Source organism: Mauremys reevesii, linkage group 18, assembly GCF_016161935.1.
Source record: "Mauremys reevesii isolate NIE-2019 linkage group 18, ASM1616193v1, whole genome shotgun sequence".
Classification (NCBI taxonomy): domain Eukaryota; kingdom Metazoa; phylum Chordata; order Testudines; family Geoemydidae; genus Mauremys; species Mauremys reevesii.
Window position 1 is genome coordinate 15,507,869 of NC_052640.1, and position 19,484 is coordinate 15,527,352.

General features: G+C 42.1%; 1 protein-coding gene across 7 annotated transcripts in view; it reads right to left on the reverse strand.

Annotated features, from left to right (window-relative positions):
- The window catches only part of ZDHHC8 (zinc finger DHHC-type palmitoyltransferase 8), a 221,144-nt gene that overhangs the window by 58,337 nt on the left and 143,323 nt on the right, over nt 1–19,484 (reverse strand). For all 7 annotated transcript variants that reach the window (XM_039505784.1, XM_039505780.1, XM_039505779.1 and 4 more), the window contains 7 exons: nt 16,536–16,708; nt 13,695–13,797; nt 8,926–9,017; nt 6,847–6,979; nt 5,719–5,836; nt 4,732–4,841; nt 730–1,766 (listed from right to left, as the gene is read on the reverse strand). In XM_039505784.1, the coding sequence (XP_039361718.1) occupies nt 730–1,766; nt 4,732–4,841; nt 5,719–5,836; nt 6,847–6,979; nt 8,926–9,017; nt 13,695–13,797; nt 16,536–16,708 (1,766 nt within the window). The remainder of the gene's footprint in view (nt 1–729; nt 1,767–4,731; nt 4,842–5,718; nt 5,837–6,846; nt 6,980–8,925; nt 9,018–13,694; nt 13,798–16,535; nt 16,709–19,484) is intronic.

A 19,484-nucleotide genomic window follows, 5' to 3' on the forward strand; every position in this document is an offset into this window, starting at 1 on the left:
AGTTTTCACACAGAATTTTTCCTTCCTTATGCCAGCAAGATACAACAAGGTGTGGGCAGATTCTAATTGAATCTACAGTGCTCTTTAATCGCCAATTCCACATTATTGGGCCCCCAGAATAATCATTAAGAGCCAGATTTTACAATCCTTACTCACAGTGAGTAACACTTTATGCTGCCAGCAGTCCTAAAGTAGAAGGCAATACTCGGCGTGGGTACGAGTGGCAGAATCAGCCCCATAACTTTAAAATAATTATCTAATTCATTCAATTAATTATCTAATTCGTTCAATTAAACACTTGTTTATGCCTAACTCTGTAAAAACTTTACAACTTCATTTAATCATCAAGACATTCCACATTATAAAATTTAAACTCTTCTTTCACCAAAAAGTGTTATTCAAGCTCAATCATTTGTATAAAATGTTAGAGTCAATACTCCACCATTACTGGAACATGTTATCAAGAAAAAGAAGAAGGCCTTTAACGAAGCACTTCAGTCTACTGAAACTCCTTATTACAACCTACAGCCTGAGTAATAACAAATGAACAAATGTTCAGTGATGGTAAGGTTGTTATGAGACCCAGAACTAAAGAGCTACCCATGCACATCTCAATGCCTGCTATTTTTTAAGCAAACAAGTAAGCTGAGTCCTGACAATTAATAACTGCTATTGTACTCGCCTGCAAGCACGACCGTGTTACTTACAAGCTATTTAAGCAATCCATACCTTTGTGCTCCCACAGATTGCACCTCCGTTATTTCCACAGTGTTAACAAATGAGACAGCCTTCGGACCTCCATAAGAGGGTGACCTAGGCATCCCTGTAGGGGATGATGGGACCTGATGGCCTGGTGACTTGTAGGAGCCATTGCTCATCCTGCCTTGTAGTGCCTGATGGGACTGGACATTGTTATTGGCTAGATCAGCTTGAAGGGAAGTTGTGGAAGTCCTTGGTGCCCTGGCCATTGCACTTGAGAGGGAAGACACTGAGGACTGCAGTATAGGGTTCCTTGTGCTAAAACTGGTCGCAGTCATCAAATTGTCTCTGGAGCCATATCTCATCACCATGCTGCGAGGGTCTTCAGACAGCGCGCTGACTTGTTGAAGGCTGTAAGAGCTAGGAGTGTCATACACACCCGAGTCTGCAAACACCGAATCTGGGTGTGAGAGGAGGAGCTTCTCCCTCTCTTCCATTTCTTTCCTCTCCTGGATGGATGCCATGATGGTTTTTGAAAGGTTGTCGTAACGGACGGGAGAGGGGTCCCGCTGGTGCGGCGCTGGGCCCCCCAGCACCGGGCTGAAACTCTGTGGAGCCTGGCGCTGCAGCTCGCTCCCCCGTAGGTGGCACATTTTGGCTGACAAATATGGCGAATGGTACCCCACGGAGCCAACAGCAGAATGGGCTATGCATTTCCTCCCGGAGGGGGACATGGAGTTTAGCAAACTGTCATAAGACAGACTTCCATTTCTGTTTGACAGGGAGTTGGGGGAAAAGATGCTTTTGTAGGGGGTGGAAGCAGCCCCTTCTGATTTTATTGGATGCAGTGGCACTTTGTCTGTCCCTCTCCTGCTGGCAGACTTCAAGCTCAGGGATCGCGAATTGACAGCGAAGGAGTCTATCTGGAGTGGGGAGGACTGATAAGTCTTGTGAAGCGAGCTCTTCCTGTAGTTCGGGATGTCCAGGTTGGGCTCCGATTGATAATCAAGACTCTGGTTATTCTCTTCAATCAAAACTCCTTGCTTGTGTCCCTCCTGCATGGTGATCTAAAACAGAGATGAATATGAGAGAGGGAAGGCACCCTGTGACAGAACACAGCACTGATTTGCTTCTCCTGGTGAGTGAGAAGTGCATAGTGAGAACAGAGCTGGGAATCAGGTTGTCTCAAATTCTCAGCCCAGATCTGATACAGATTCATTCTATGTGTTTAGAAGTGTCACTTAACTGTGCATCAGATTCCTCACCTGCAACACAGTGATAATAATTTACCTCAGAGGTGAGAAGGGTTAACTCATATTTGTTACATGGTAAGTATTACTGATCGTAATAAATATGCCGAGGAGCGAGCACTGACAGTTGCAACAAAGCCCTTTGCAAAGAGAGGTGACCACCCCTTTCAGACCAAACCCCTGTCAAAGTAGGTCAGATTTTGACTGGACAACATTGACCTTGGAAAACTTTGTCCCTACAGATTAGAAATAAAATTTTCCAAGAGTAGCTTCCAGTTTCTGGAGCCTCCATTTTGGACAGCCCAGCCACACACACTTTGGGCTAACTTTAATGGTGCTGAGCATCCCAGATTCCTACTGACATCGAATGATGGGACAAGTGCTGAATGATTCTGAAATATAGGCCAAAGCTCATTGAAGTTGAGAGGCCACAAACTGAGCCACCCTCAGTCAAAGGTCAATTTCCAAAATTTTGGCTTTGATGCAGATGTCAGGGAGTTTTTCCCATTTCATGTGCTGTGTGGGAGAGAGTCCTATATCAGACAAGGAAACGTAAACCCCATGTTTTATTTATATACATCAAAACCATGAAGAAAACCCCTCTGTTGTAAGCATCCACTTTAAAGTATATGTAAGATTGCCTCTAATTTTGTTCAAACTTTACTTAAAGGCCATTCTCTGCTAAGCAACTGATTTTGGCTGGTCCCTTATGATAGGTTTCACCACAACTGACAATGAATTGGTTATTGGAACTCTGCAAAAAAAAAAGAATGATTAGTGAATGCTTATTTAATCAGAAAGGCAATCAATACTGCTCGTATTTTCTCCTTTCCGTTTTTTTTTAAAAAGAAAAGGAAATAATACAAAAAAAGCATAACTGACAAAAGGGTGCTTTTATACTCATTTTTACTTCAAGGTTGTGTCTTTGAGCTGGAAGATAGAGAATGTGCATGATAGTTCTCTACCTTCCTCCACCATGGAAATAGACTGGATTCTTCTCTGGAAAAGGGAATGATGGACTCTGCTTAACGGGGAAGAAATGATGCAAGTGGTTGGCCTATTTCCCCCCACTGGGTGTTCCGCTCTCCCTCCCCCCATTTGTTTTTATTGCTCATGAATGGTGCTAGATTGACAGGCTGAAGACCAGGAACAGCTCAGAAGTAGCAGCACAGTCTTCACACTAGTCCGCTACTGTACTTCAAGCCTGAAGCGAGAGGACAGTTACGCCCAACCCACTAGGTGTGGCTTGGTCACCACATCTATTCAGTCCTCTAAAAATCCAGCAAAGTTGCCAGTTGGTACCAATTTCTGTGATGTGGCCACTTGTCTATTACAAAGAACGTTAACCTCATTTGACACAGGTCAGTCAGCCTAAGGTGACTTTGTCATCTTAGGCTAAATTGGAACCAGAAACCTAGGAGTTAAAAGATGCTATACCCAATTACCAGAACCCCCCGCTCCCCTGGTCTGATTAGAATCTATATTGCAGTACATCCCAAATGGAGAAAAAAGTTTATCCATTGGAGGTTATGTCAGGCACTGCATCTGGACCTGGAATACTGTCTGTACTGTAGTACCCTGCTTGCACACATCAACATTTCAGGTTAAGCACTAGCTGATGCCTGTAAATATATTTGGAACTCGCTGGCAAGCCATTTGTCGAGTAATAAAGTGAAGATGAGATAATAAGATTTTGATACAGCCAGCTTGGTGCAGTACTCACATTCTGAAATGTTCCCCTTCACAAGGCAATTTCTGCCTCATTCTGGGGACAGATCTGGAAAGCATGATTTATAAGTAGATCATGCAGTAAGACTAAAACCTTAAGTTTTTAAAGCTGGTAAAGAATCAGTGATATCTACAGTGAGCAGACACGGGCTTCATTTTCAAAGTTAAAAGGACATTGCCAAAGCCCCCCTTTGTCCCTATCCCCATCACTGCCATTTAGAACAACCCCTTGGAAGCTTGAATCTGACTTCTGTTTCATACTTCTACTACATTCATTTCCTTGATTGCAGGTATACCCTGGATGTTACTGTAGAGTGGAAGATGGAGTTACTACTGAAATTAATTTTAAAGAAATAGCATTGGGGTATTTGTTTAAGGGGAAATATCCATCCATATATAAACATTTGCATGGATTTTGCCAACATACATGATAGAACAAACCGGTAGCTTCTGAGCCTATTTTCAAGGACAGAGTGTCCCTTTAACTGTTATGACCTTAATTTTCTTTCTGTTAACAGATAATATGAAGGGTCATTTTTTAAAAACTGTAACCCAAGCGCTAAAAGTGTGTTAAGGCCGTTCAAATGTACATAATCTTATATTAATTTTAACAACAATATATGCCCACAAGGAATTCTTTTAAAGCTCTTTTTTGCTTTGTGAGCTTACATGCTCAGGCATCACCAGAGCACGTCATCTGTTGGCCTAAAGGACACAAGCAGACACAAACCACTATTGACATGAATGGGAACTGGCTTTCATGTCCATGGAAGCTGATGGGAGTTGAGAGTTCTCAGGATCAGGTTCAAAATTTGATAAAGCCAATGGGCACATTTTTCTGTAGGGCATCATGACAATTGCAATAGTACTGAAAAAAAAAAGGTGGTTTCACACAGAAAGTACTGTACATTCCAAGTGTGAAACACCAACCTGTACAAATATTGACTTCTGTACTGGAACATTCACAACCGCCTGGAGGTGAGTTCACCATCAGGTTGAAGTAGCCTACTGCTTGTTTGGAACAGGTTCTTCTCGACCATTATGACATGCTCACCTGCTCAGCCGCAGCGTGGTAGTGGATTTTGGGATTGTTGCTGAAAGCTGGTCGATACTTATACATGGCAGGAGTTGGGGGACTGATCAATTTAGGTGAAAGACCACTCTCTGGAAAAACAAATGTCAACAGACCGTGGGCATGAACAGTATGTCTAAAATGGCATGTTAATAAATAAGATTACAGAATTGTATATAAACCCCATAAATATACATGGCAATTTACAAACTGAGCTCCAGTCCTGCAAAGGGTGAAAACTCTGTGTGTCTGTACTCATGCGCAGAGTCCCACTGAAGTCAATGGAACTCCACATGGAAGTAGCTACACGCATGGCTGTAACTCGTTGCAGGATTGGATGTGTATACGTGACACACTCTGTGGCCCATAGAGCTTACAATCTAAATAAAACAAGGAAAACATAAGACATAATAGGTCCTTGGTAGCTAAAGCCAGAGTTGCCAACTTACATCTTCCCCCAACTGCAAAATACAGTTGGATCCAAACTAAATACCCCCACATTCAGGAGTGTCTGGATCTAAAAAGTTAGGATCAGGATCTGAATTTCTGATCTGCCTCCTTTGGCCTAACCATAGACTTGGACTAGAACACTTTGGGTTCTGGGAGAGGTCAGGTCCAGATCCAAGTCGAGGGGTTTATCTCTACTGTAAAGCCAAACAACCCTCTTTCTGGAATTCCAAATGACCTCTACCAGGTCCTTTGCTGGATCTCATCCCAGCTGAAATGCAAACACACACACTTGCCTACCCAGTATCAAAGTGATATATTCTGAAAATAAGTGCAGTGTTTGCCTCTTACTGTCTGCAGTGAATTCTATACTTATATCAAATTCTCTCTCAAATTAAGAATTAAGAGCTTCCCCAAAAGCACAAAGAAATCCACATTCCATGAAGGTTCTGGAAGAACAATGCACGAACACCAACATATTTTCATAGCATCAAAAATAAAGTATTGATCAGGCTACCATACCTTCACTGGTTCCCAGCTGCCCCTTCAGTTCAGAGTACTTGCTTGGATCTCCTTTGGGAGGCAGAGGTGGCTGGATGTCCATGGTTTTATCCTCCAGACCTTCCAGGCTAACTTTAGACTGAAAATAACCATGGAATCAATCATTTCCCTCAAGTGGTTTAGATAACAACATGTGCTAAAGTATTATAGATTCTAAAGACTTTTCTACACTGGGAAATGCCAGAGTGGTATACTGCGTGTTAACGAACATGGGGATAAAAACAATCTAGCACTCTATGTACATAGGCCTGTTATGTCTAAAACCTAGTTTAACCGCAATCAATTGACCTGATTTTAAATCGAACAGTCCTTATCTACACAGAGTGACAGATCATGTTTAACCTCATGTTCGTCAACACACAGCATACCACTGTCGGCATTTCCCCATGCAGAGAAGTCCTCAGCAACTAGTGTTCCTTTATTACCAAGAAGGCCATTCCAGGAGTTCACTACATAAAAGCTTGAGAGATATTTTCTCTTGTCTATAAAGCTTAGCACCATAAATCTTGCAGCACTTTACTAAGGTAAAAGCATCATGATTCCCTTTATATACAAATAGAAAGTGAGATACCAAGATGTAGAATGATCTGCAAAGGTTGCACTGCCAGAGGTAGGAACAGACCCCAATTCTCCTGGGTGCTAGTCCTATGCTCTATGCATTGGACCACAGTGCTTGCTGAAGGCTTGGGGCCCATTGCTTGCCTCAAGTAAGCCAGGTCGCCTAATGGTGCCAGAACTCCTGCGATCAGCACAATATGGTGGATTAATTAAAAAACAAACAAACAAAAACCAGAACAAGGGCCAGGAAGTGAAAAGTCCTGTGCCAACTCTTAACTAACTGCCATAAAGAACCAATGCTCACCCTTCTCTTGCTCTCCCATTAGAGTGCAATAGGAGAACCTTCAAAGGGTCAATAGCTCTTGGCACTATTATTCCTAATTTACTTTCAAAATGCAGGGAAGAGTACTTGACTTCCTTCATGTTCCTCCAGAGGTGTATTATCTCTAAGAGTATCCCAATAACGAAAGTTATTTTCAGCCTAGTTTTCAAGTTGTACTCGTAGACAGAGGGTATTGAAGGCTGCTTTACCTTGCTTCGGTTAAGATTGGCTTGGATCCCATTGTCACTTATCTTCACTGTGATCTGTCGCTCGGATAGATCTGGTCTGAAGAAAGGAGGCTTCACACTCACAGCCTGCTTTTTCTTTGGCTCAACAATGTACCTGATTGATTATTCAATAATAATTGTTAAAAAACCCTAGGCATGCAGACAAGAAAAACCCTATGTTTGCAGTGTATGATTTAAGAGCTATGGCAAAATCTATATGAGTAAAGGACATTTATCTCAGTGGATGCTTGCCCAGCAGGTACAAAGACTGAAGTGAATCAGGAGCTGAATAGGAGATACCACCAATAAAAAACCCTGCAATTTTGATACACTGGTCTCCAATGCTGTTCAGGTGAGGGGGGGCAAGAGGGTAGCACACAGCCACACAACCAGTAAAAGCATTTCCCCTGGATTTTGCCAGATCTGTAGGAGACGTGAGTAGAAATGTGCCATGCCAATTGTGTTTTGGAAGAGGACTTGGTTTATCAGCACCTAGAAGAGTTTAGTTATATTAGGAGATGTGGGAAAGTTAGACCCTTTCTAGGGATGATAAAATTGGAACACAGGAATGATTTTGAGCTGGTGGATCTCTTCACATCACTCTTCTCCCTCAAACCCCCAAATTTTATTGTGAAAGGAGCATTCCTGGGAGTTGGTTGAAAAGTTTTTCACTGCTTGGGGACCAATAAATGGAGGTAAAACAAATTGATAAACTTAGAGGAGACCGCACTCCATATGATACCCAGTGACATGAGATCAAAATATCTGCACTAGCTTCTTCTAATTTGGACAGTGGACAGGACACCTCAGCAGTGATGGTTTGCTTGGTGATTTCGACAAGCTCATGAGGGAGAAGATATGTGACAGTTTGAATGGGCCTTGATAAAACACTAGGACGATATTTCCTAAAATTCTAAGTACAGAAATGGCATTTTAAAAGTAAAGATACTACTCGACACTCTATCCTACCAAAGAGACTGCAAAGGAAAAATGACTGTCCAGTTTAGGTGCCTAATCGGTTTTAACATCCTGCTCTTCTAAAGTCATTGACCTAATTCAAGTGCTCATGATTTGGTCAGTTCAAGAAATTTAGATTCCACTTCCAGTGCTACCACTTTAACACTAGGAATAGCCTGCTAAGCTTTGCTTGCTATCTAATCAAGAAAAATCACTTACTAGAGATAATAGTGTGTGTAGGTTGGGACAGCTCAGCACCTTGAAAAGTACATTCAGCCCACTCCCACTACAATTAAAAGGATGTGAGTTTCTGCTGGACAGCTCAGCACCTTGGACATCTATGTTCAATCTTTTCTGTTCTATAGCAACATTAATGTTCATGACCATTGTTTCAAAGGGCACAGGGACAAATATCTGCTGAAAAGTAAGGAACCATAAATAAAATCCAAAATTGCAAACCGTAGCACCAGGTAGGAAATCATATCTGTTTTATGATGATGAAAGGTGTCTGTGAGATTGAAAGCTACAGCTGCCATGAATTAATTATAAACCTAAGGGGCAAAAGGTTCGTTTTAGATACTTCATTTCTTTCCAGCAGTGACTAGAATCTTTATGTATACTTTGGAGGGCAGTGTACCAGACAGGAAAATATGTTGCATTAGGAAGATTACAGCTGACATGGATCTGTCCAGTTATTGAATTTCACTGCATAAGCAACTTAATGAAGCCATGTTAGAGAAAAGCAGGGAGCAGGAATAGGCTATCAATCCCAATTATTATTTTTTTGTGAAAAATCTAGTCTTATTATAAAATGGCTCAGTAATTAGAAAAAGCTGTCGATATGATATGGCCTGCTAACCATAAATACTTGGGTTGGGAGTGAAGATTGTGAATTATATTAAATGAGAATGGCAAGACTAAGAGCCGTGCAAAGTGCAGGCACTGTACAAGCTTCCCCTCAGCTCTGCCAATGTCTTGACATACCGTACCTCTCCTCAGCAGATAGTACTAGCGGGGATGAATGGGACCAGACTCTGCGGTGGCTCAGAACGTTAAGTTTTGTTTACCTTGTGACTCAAGTTTAAGAATAACATTCTTCCTTACCTGGGAGCCAGAGGGCTGCAGAGCACATGTTCCACGTTACCGCAGCATCCTCGAGTGAAAGGATTCACCCCCCCACGGAACTTACCCGTCACCTGGAAAAATATTCATTGCAGTGATCAATGCTCTAAATGTGGAAGAGGCATTAACACTTAGAACCCCAAGAGTGAGTATTCCAGTCCTCGCTGTTCTGCATATCCATCACGCTTCACTTTCCCCAACTGGAGGCTATTCTTTCTTGTAAGTGCTGCTCCCTCGCTCTGCCAGCCCTGATAACATAAGAAACCTTAACACAACTTCCTAAGCCCACACCTCCCCTTTATGCTACCATCTGCATGTAGGCTAAAGGCCCCCACCCCCAAATCCAAAGAACTCGAGGCTTCCTGTCTGCAATACACAGGCACCAGCTCCATCCCACCGTCTTCTTCCTGTTCCAGAGTCCTCAGTCTGCCCTCAGCTTGGCTGCCTGATCTGGCCTGCTTCCCTTTCCTCCGCCCTAGCAAGACATACTCTAGTAGCTCCTAAATCCCACAGACATGTCCCTTCCTACGTTCCTAATATTAGATGAGACCAATGGTTCATCTAGATCAGCATTCCATTTCCAGCAGTGGCCAATCCTAATGCTTATCTGGAAGGTGCCAGGAAGCCCATAATGGGCAGTTATGGAATTATAACATCTGCCTGGTAATTAGCTATTTTCCTAATGGTTAAACCCCTCTAGACTGGTGGGATTCATTTAAAACTTTGTGTGCCTGGGACAGAGTTTCATGATAAGGGTCATTCTAGCCTTATAGATAAGAGCCCCGAGCTGATACAAAATTGATATCCTCATTCGATCCGCAAAAATGATCTGCAGATATCTGTATTTGCAGGGCTCTACTTATAGAGGGTATGCAATCATACCATCGTTGCACAGCGTGGGAAGGTAAAAATTGTCATACTTGGGTAAATCTCAGTAAAGCCAGATCCTTCAATACAGTGGTTGCCTTTAAAATAATTAGAATTGCCATTTGCAAGTAACACTTTTTAGTCATGGTATAGTATAGGGAGCACCATATAACTGCAGTAAATTTAGAATAGAATCACAGAATATGAGGGTTAGAAGGGACCTCATCTAGTCCAACCCTCTGCTTAGAGCAGGACCAATCCCCCACTAAATCCCCAAACGGCACCCTCAAGGATTGAACTTGCAATGCTGGGTTCAGCAAGTCAATGCTCAAACCACTGAGCTATCCCTCCCTGCTAATTAGTTACACTGCAACAAGTGTAAAGATTAAATGGCAAACACTGTCTTGATGTTCATATTTTGTTGCTGGCCTTTTTAGTGTAACAGGAACCTATTTACAAGGCCAATATAGAAGACCTTTTCTTCCAGAGATTGGAAGAATGGCGTGATGGCTAAAGTACAGTACTGGGAATCAGCAGCTCTGGCTTGTATTCCTGGCTCAGCCACTGACCTGATGCCAGACCTTGAGAAAGTCACCTCATGTATCTGTGCCCATTTGTAATACAAGGATAATATTTCCTTAGCTCACAGACTACACTGTCAATTACATGAATTATGTATAAAGCACTTTGAGATCCTCAGGTGGAGGGTGCTGTGGAACTGAAGGGTATTTTTCATTCTATTCAGGAACTAAAAATACAGTGATAAGATGACATCTTGTGTTATTTTCGTCCCATAAATGAGTTCCTGAGTCATTCCAAAAGCTCATGAAAAATGTAAACTCAACTATTATACACCCCCAAAATCATACCCTCTTTAGTAAGAATAATCAGAGACAGTGAAATCTGGCATGGACACAGTAACCAAGAATTTCTCGCAAAACACCAGAAATCTGCACTATTTGGCTATAAAAAAAAACAGGAGAAAAGGGGGACAAATGCAGTTGAGCACATTTTGCTTGCTCATTATTTCAGTTGGTGAGGAAAGCGATTCAGTACTGCGGCTGCAGGAGAAAAGTGAATGCTTTAACACAGTGAGTCAGTGCCAAAGCTAGGAATAGAATCCACATTACCTCGCTCCCAGGCCTGTGCTTTAATTACTAGAATGAACTTCCTCTGGAAAAGACCTGATGGATCATGGACCCCATCTTCCAATCAGGGCTGGATAGCCCACATGATAGAGGAGTTGAGATATTCAATGAAAGCTACATTTAGTCTTGGGCAAATGGCACAGAGAGATAGGAACGCCATTACAGATAGGTGAACCTCAAGAGATTTGGCAGTTCAGGTAAGCATACCAAAGAACTGCTGTGAGTCTGACACTTTTCAGTTTCAAACTATGTGAAATACAAGAAGACTAGAGTTTTCTAGTATTTCTTCTTTCTGGCCCGGATGAAATCCAGAAGGACTATTTCACCCAGGTGCAGAGGGCTAGCATGAGGCCTATGCACAATGCCACCAAGTCTTGTAACATGATTTGAGCCCCGATGCAGACAGGCTTGCAGTGAGGCACAAAGCTCTGGGCCTCATGCAATTTTCAGGCTGCCATGGAGAAAGCCCCCTCTGAGTGGCTGCCATTTCCCAGCCCCCTAGGGAAGGACAGCCAATCCCAACATGCATTAAGCAAAGCATTTTCCCCCTCCCCTCGGAAGTGACATGAGTTTTCAGGTAAGGGGTGTGAGGGTGTGTGAAAAAAACAGCCATACCATTTTCACAAGAAGGGAGGAGGAAGCAGAAAAAAACCAAGCAGTGTCACCTAGAAGAGTGGTGATGGGTTATTGCACCTCAGCCACTAGACCTGTCAGATGTGGAATCTCATAAGGATCAATTATCTCTCTAGTCCTAGTCAACGTCTACAAGCAGCTACTGGGTGAGCTGGTCTGACAACATGGATTCAGTTCCCAGCAGCATGAAGCTGACACACAGCTCTACCTGTTCTTCACCACAGGTGACTATACCACTGCCACCAAGAGGGCCCAGAGCTTGGAGAAGTTCAGCTCATGGATGAAGAACAGCTGGTTGGAGCTTAACCCCAAGACAGAGGTGATGCTGGTGGGCAAAGGAAAGCAGTTTAAAGAGTTTACCAACACTATGAAGTTTCCTTTGGTTGAAAACAAGACCCACAACTGGTTTAGATTCCTCGCTGATGCTAAGCTATCATATAGCAGCTTTGCAAGTAATGTTTCCTAACATGCCTGACTGTCCACAGGATGTGATGGAGTCTCTTAGCCAGTGACTTGGTCTCAGTTATTTATACCTTTGTCACTTCAGCACTTTGTCTGGACAACAGCGATGCAATGTACCTGATCATTAAGTCATCAGCCCTTAGGAAACGCCAACTAGTATAGAATGGTGCAGCACATCTTCTCAGCAACACGGGCTACAGTGAGCACATCAAACCTGTCCTCTGCTCTCTGCATTGGCTTCCCATAGAATAGGATCAAGTTCAAGATCTTTGTCCTTACCTTCCAGGTGCTCAATGGCCAGGGCCCAGGATAGCTAAAACAATTGTCTAAAGTTATGGGATGAGAATTGTGGTCAACCACTACGCTCCTTGGGCACAATGGCACTTTCCACCTCATAGGTAAGCCTCATCTGTGCAGGAGACAAAGCTTTCTCCAGGGCTGATCTGAGACTGTGGCATAAATTTGCTCAGGAGCTAAGGACCATTATAAACCTTCTGCTCCAAGTGAAAGATGCACTCTATCGATCTGCCTTCTCTGACACACACAGAGCAGCACGTATGTTTAAAGAGAATTTCCACCCCCCACCCCCAACAAACCTCTACCAAAACAAAATCACTGCACATGCAATTCTCCATGTGTGGAGAGGCTGAGAGAGAGGATGAACCACGTGTGACAGACGTTAGTCACATCACTTAATACATTCTTGGAAGACAGTGGGAGTGAGGAAGGCAGTATTAGAATCCATATAAAATAGAGGACCCTACTGGAGCTGCCCCCTTGTCTCCACCCTGGGAGGGTATGGTTGAAGAATTTCCAGAGCTGCAGGAGGAGAAGAGATGTGTTGGGGAACAAAGGGCAGATGTGCAGGCACATAAATGATGTGGGCCCGAGGGTTGGAGCAAATGTTAGCAGGGCACAAAGCTAACTGTTAGGTGTGCCAATGTGTGGCTGGGGAGACACCATATTAATTAATTGGCATTTTGGGAAGATGCTGATAGATTTCCTGCATCATCAGGCAGCACATTCTACACATTTGAATAATTTTGTGGCAATTCAAGTTTCACTGGGTATTTTGTCACAAGATGTTGGCCAGCACGGGTTTTGGAGCAGCAAAATGAGCTCGAATCTGTGTGTATGTGGCAATGAGCTAGCTCAAAGCTGCTCATTGTTACACACATTGTGGGCAGGCAGGGGCAGCTGACAGAATCAACAAAATCAGGAGACAGAACAGAGTGCGATTTAATCTTTTTTTTTTTTTAAATGTGACAATTCTTTTGAGTCTGACTCATGAGTTTGGAACTTTTGAGGTTGGCAATATTCCATGCACCACTTAAACCCTGCTTTGAGGACTTACAGAGGACTTGAGTGGTACATAGGCCTGTGCCGTTCCGCTGTGCCCGGGAGCTTGCCCAAAATTTAGTCAAACAGAAATTTGAGAAGAAAAGTTACCCAATCTTTTTTAGACCCTTGGTAAAGCATCAGTTTGAGTGTTAGTGTTAAGGTTTGGTCAGCTGCTGCTTTACCCAACCTGATTTGCCCATCTTTAGATACTATATCTTCTCTTTATCCTCTCCTAGGAAAGGGATCCTTCTCAACTCTCACACCTCTAATAGGAACATGGAGGTAGAATTGTTTTCTTACCTGCTCATTGGTTGTACGCCCTCGTGCCACTAGAACAATATGGAAACCTGTGAGACCAATGACTGGGATAAAGAACAATCCAGTCACACACATGACAGCCATGCTACATCCCAGAGTTAAGGAAACTGTTCAATGACAGGGAAAAGGGAGATTGGGGGTCAGGGGAATGGAAGAGGAGAGAGAATTCCCTAAACTAGAAATCTAGTAAGCAATCCCCACCTTTCTTTACGGTTTTTTAAAATTACACATTGAAGTATGTCTTGGAATTAAGCACTAGAAATTACTTCAGCCTATCAGTGCTGTTAGTTTCTTGTTTAACATGAATCCTAAAGCTATTTGCTCCTCAGTGTCCAACACAATATTGAGTATTTGGAAGCCATAAGGCCCCCATGCCTCCCTTACTACTTTACTTTACTTCATTCTTTCTACAGTCTCTAGTACGGGGGTCAGCAACCTTTCAGAAGTGCTGTGCTGAGTCTTCATTCATTCACTCTAACTTAACGTTTCATGTGCCAGTAATACATTTTAACATTTTTAGAAGGTCTCTTTCTATAAGTCTATAATATATAACTAAACTATTGTTGTATGTAAAGTAATAAGGTTTTTTAAATGTTTAAGAAGCTTCATTTAAAATTAAATTAAAATGCAGTGGCCAGGACCCAGATAGTGTGAGTGCCACTGAAAATCAGCTCACGTGCCGACTTTGGCACGCGTGCCATAAGTTGCCTACCCCTGCTCTAGTAGCTTCAAGGAGCTAGTCAGCTGGTCCATTCCTTTGCAAGACAGAGGAATACAATCATCTGGGACTGACCAGGTCCTAGAATGTCAAGGTAGCAGAGTAGTGATCTCTCTCCTGTATTTCTCCAAGCTGTCCTCTCATTTTAAAATGCACACTGGAATTTATAGCACATAGAGCACTGTGAAAACCCATGATCTATGAAGATGCAGGATCCTCAACAAAAATGTGCATGGAGACCTGCAATGATTATCATTGCCCAGTGGCTTACGCCAAATTTATATGTGGTGGAATATGGTGTAACTACAAGCACTTCAATTGAGTTACTTGTGTTTACGCTAGGTACTAATCTGGCCCATGTGATGTACATTCAGGTAAATGCAGATGTTCAGCTTCCTCTTCACTGAAAAAGCAGTCCCTTCACCAAGCATTTTGAGAGACAGAAGCTAAATAAGAATTTAATGGTCTCTCTTTTTTTTTTTTTTGGCAATGCTAAATTTTACATCCCAGCCTCCTAGCATGTTGAGAAACTATTGGTTGGCATTTTTAGTATCATAAAACTATTTTCTAGCATGAGACTAAAACTCCCTATATTGCACAGGATGCTGTGAACTGACTCAAACACTACAGTATATTCTTGTGGGAACCTTGGTACAATGCCTAGTGCAAGCTACTGAATCAAAAGGTGTAAATGCATTGGCCTGCTGAACCCAGGGTTGTGAGCTCAATCCTTGAGGGGGCCACTTAGGGATCTGCAGCAAAAATCAGTACTTAGTCCTGTTAGCGAAGGCAGGGGGCTAGACTCGATGACCTTTCAAGGTCCCTTCCAGTTCTATGAGATAGGTATAAATAGTCATTTGACAAGAATGTCTGGATCCCTGCAGAGCTAGAATGCCAGGTTGCAGCATGTCATGCAAATCTTCCACAGCAGCCAGGTCAATCAGCCCCCCCCTTGAAGCTACTATGGCAGAAGATCCACTGAATGCTGTAGAAAAAACACCTTTGGAGTATCAGCAAGGAGACCTTGATCTTGAGTGGTTCTGAAGATCCATAGCTCCCACTGACTAAATGCAGTGGGAAGACCAGTTTTGATTATTTCACCCCCTTAAATGGGTCCTTGAAGTATTAAAAGAAGCTGAAAAACAAACAGAATGTTTCAGAGTAGCAGCCGTGTTAGTCTGTATCCGCAAAAAGAACAGGAGTACTTGTGCCACCTTAGAGACTAACAAATTTACTTGAGCATAAGCTTTATTTATTTGAGCATAAGCATAAGATGCATCTGATGAAGTGGGCTGTAGCCCACGAAAGCTTATGCTCAAATAAACAGAATGCTGATTCACTGATTTTAGTTGTAACTATTCAGTAAAGGCTCTATACACTTCAAGTCAATGAGAGTTACTGGGGATCAGCACTTCTGAGGATCAGACTCCAACTATGGTCCCCAGTTCATATAGAATTGTGAAGATTCCTTTTGTTCTTCTTCAAGCCCCTTAATTAATTATAATGTTGTTATTGATACAGTGCTTTATGGTAAGTCCTCACCACACAGGCTAGTGGATCCTCACCTGGTATCCCCTCTCCTTCTAACTCTGCTTCTTCCATCTCTTTATCTCATTCAGATAAATTAAAAAAGAGGAAATGTTTTCTATAAGCCAAGACAACCATATAGAAATCTTTAATCCTGAAGGATACCGAAGCACTTTACAAAACATGTAGAGGGATACATAGCTACCACTCAAATGCAACCACCTCTGGGGCAAAGCAATTGTTTTAAACACAGTAATATTACCCAACAGTCTTGGACAATATAAGTAGGAGAAACATATCCAACTGAAATTAAAGGGAGGGTTTTAATGAAGCAAGATGTTGCTTTCTGTTATGGCGCTGAATGACAGAGATATACAGACGCTAAGCAGCAACTTTTGAGGCAATCAAGGCTTCCGTAAGTCAGGGAAATGCTGGGGAGAAATTGGGTTGGGTTTTACTATAAAAGAACATGGGTATCAGAGAAAGGGAGCCAATCCCATCATTTCCTGAAAGGCAAATCTTATACAAACAGTTTCCTTACGGCACCCCAACTTCTTAAAGATTAAAAGGAAGGATACGTAATGGTGGTGTGAGCTGCCCCCAGCTTTTCCATATGGTTTAAAATATAGATCAGCCCAAAGCTGAACACTCCGACCATGTGTGTGCTTAAGGACAGCAAGAAGAGGAAAAAATATCGGTAGTTCCTCCGTCCTATGCAATTGTTGACCCATGGGCAGTGATGGTCAAAGTCCTTGTAAAGAGATGGAGAGACACGGAATAATATCCAAGCAGTGAAAGAAAAACATTGCCTTAGAAATAAATGTGAACCATTGTGCTACGTCCATCCAAAACCCCCCTGAACTTCAGGTAAAATCAGATTAGGTTTGGAGCTTTGTAGATTGGCTCTATCCTGACATTGCCTGGCTGCCCAGGCGAAAACAACATGCTACATGCTCTTTGTAAGATTCTCCTGGGACTGAGGGATTCTTCTGACTGTGGATGAAGATACACCAATAGGTTTAAAAAGGAAACAGAGGTGTACACCACATTGTGGGGCAAAGACAGTTTCTCTTCTTCTCTGGCTCCTGTAGCATTCTATAGTTATCAGAGTAAGAGTATCATAAATTGCAGTGTCTTGAACCTGTAACATCCCTGCCAACTGTAGATCTTCACACACACACCCACTTTATATATGTAAAAGTTTTTTAAAGTAACTTGTAAATTAGCTATAAATATGTTGTGCGAGAGACATGTACAGCTCAAAATATTTGGAAATAAAGATATATTGAAACCTCAGCTTTGGGCACTTCCATGAAAATTTGTCCTGAAATATTATTCTATCACAAATTCATTTTCAGGTCCAACTGGTCAAACCAAGTGTTATATTTCACTTGGTTTTGTTTTTTAAGTGATGTGATAGAAAAGAGCACCTGTCTCTGAAAGCTTGGAAGCTGTATATCGCTTTGCACATCTCCAAATCAGAATCAATCTGATTGTTTGAAATCAGATGTGCTCAAAAAGTCTGTCTCTAGGCTAAGAGCTTTTATTGTGAGTTGCAACCCAAAGGTGAAATAAAAGATACAAATTACAATCTCTTCCTAAAGGAGTATCCTAACAGAAATGCCAATAGACTTTTTTTTACTATAACTGTGTCCAGGCACTACTAGAATGTACAGGTATCCTAGGGAATAAGTGTCACAAGAATCAATAAGCAACTTAACTTGAGACTGCAATTTATTGATTAATGAGCCATTAATGCCTTTGCTTGTATACCTCAGTAAGCAATCACATTTTAATTATATAGCAAGAGATTTCCTGTTAGCCAATCAGAACAGCAAGTAATGCTCAGTTGGTCTAGGCATAAGTAAAACTCCTCAGAACTGGAACCCACTGCAGTGGAGTCTTGCATTTTGACTTGCTCTGAGTTTCAAGCCATTTTATTTTTAACGAGAAGTTACTCTGGGATTCCCTCCCACTTTCCTCTCTGACTTCCCTGGAATATTGTGGCCTCAATGCCACTGGCGACATTAGGGCTGCATGGAATTGCAAGCATTTACACCCACTAGTTTCAGGCAATCTTGTGTTGGCAACACTTCCTTTATTGAAAATGGGGTTTTCACACAGACACTGAGGGGTGGGGGGAAGGATTTCAAATTTCAATTAAAAATTTAGCTTCACCTAAACAACATTTAGAATCAATGACAATGTTAATGTTTTAACTCAAAACTCTGAATATGTGGTCCAGTTTTCTAGTGAAAAAGCCAGCTCCATCCAACAGCCTACATCAGCCCAACAAAATGGCTGTCATGGCTGCCCCTGTCCTTTCTGGAAGACCTGCTTCTTCCAGCAATTTATTTCTCCCCATATCCCCTCAGCTCTCGCATCTTGCTGACTCTCCCCATGACAGGGCACTGGAATGTTTTCCTGTCTATTAATGGGTATTAGGCTGAGCATAGCTTTCAGCTGGCTATAATTTAGGAATCTGCTCTTAAGGATAAAGCAAATGACATAAACTAACCCCAGATTGCCTCTCACACATGACTAGCTCCACTGTGACTATTCATATGATTAAGGCAAAGAGGCTTTGGCCCAATATGGCATACATTGTATTCTGGCTGACTTTGCAATTCACTTGGAGAGTTTTAGCCTATTGCCAATTAGGGATTCCCATTATTTTAATCATACAATTGAATAAATTTTAAAGTGCATTAAAGATTTAAATCAGTCGAATTAAAAAATACACTTTACAATAGCACTGATCCTTAAGAGGTAGAATTTGTAGCTCCCGTGGCAATAAAACACCACTGTATTTATTAGTTTGGGAGACGTTTATGGCCCAGTAACATACTCCATTACTTTGGGGTTATTGTTTAAATATACTATGTGCTTCACTATGACCTCATATTTATCAACGTGTGTCCAAGCCTCATAATTTAGAGGAATTAGAAGCATGCATGCGGTCGTGGCCATAGGATTCTAACTGCAGTTTATAAATGGGTATGTAGTATTTTAATGTTAGAATAGAATAAGAATTCCTGAGTCTTTCTAAAATTCACATGCTACTGAGTGTTATGATTTACAATTTAAAAAAGCACACTCCTACTGCAATTCATATTTACATATTTAATAGGAGACAAAGCAGAGGGATCAGGAATGTTGCAAGCAGACTTTCCCCCAGTCTCCTCCTACATTCTGCCAAGGCACCATAACCTTCCCTTGTAATGCTTCCAGTTTCATAAGCCCTAGGCTACTCCTGAGTAGAGACGGCTAGGAATACCAAATCATGCACTGTGTTTGGGTGGAGAAAGAGTCATTAGTGACAAGGATGACACCAAACTCTGTTTCACTTGTGACTTCAATCAGATTCAGGGTAGGATTCTTAGGCAATCTGTCAGCATCAGTGGAGCTATAGCAATTTACACCAGCTGAGAATTTGGCCCTTTACTGCTCATTTTTTTTAAAGAGTGAAAGACAGGGAGCATTCACTCATCTGGGTCATCTAGCTGTTCACAGGTCCACCACCCAAA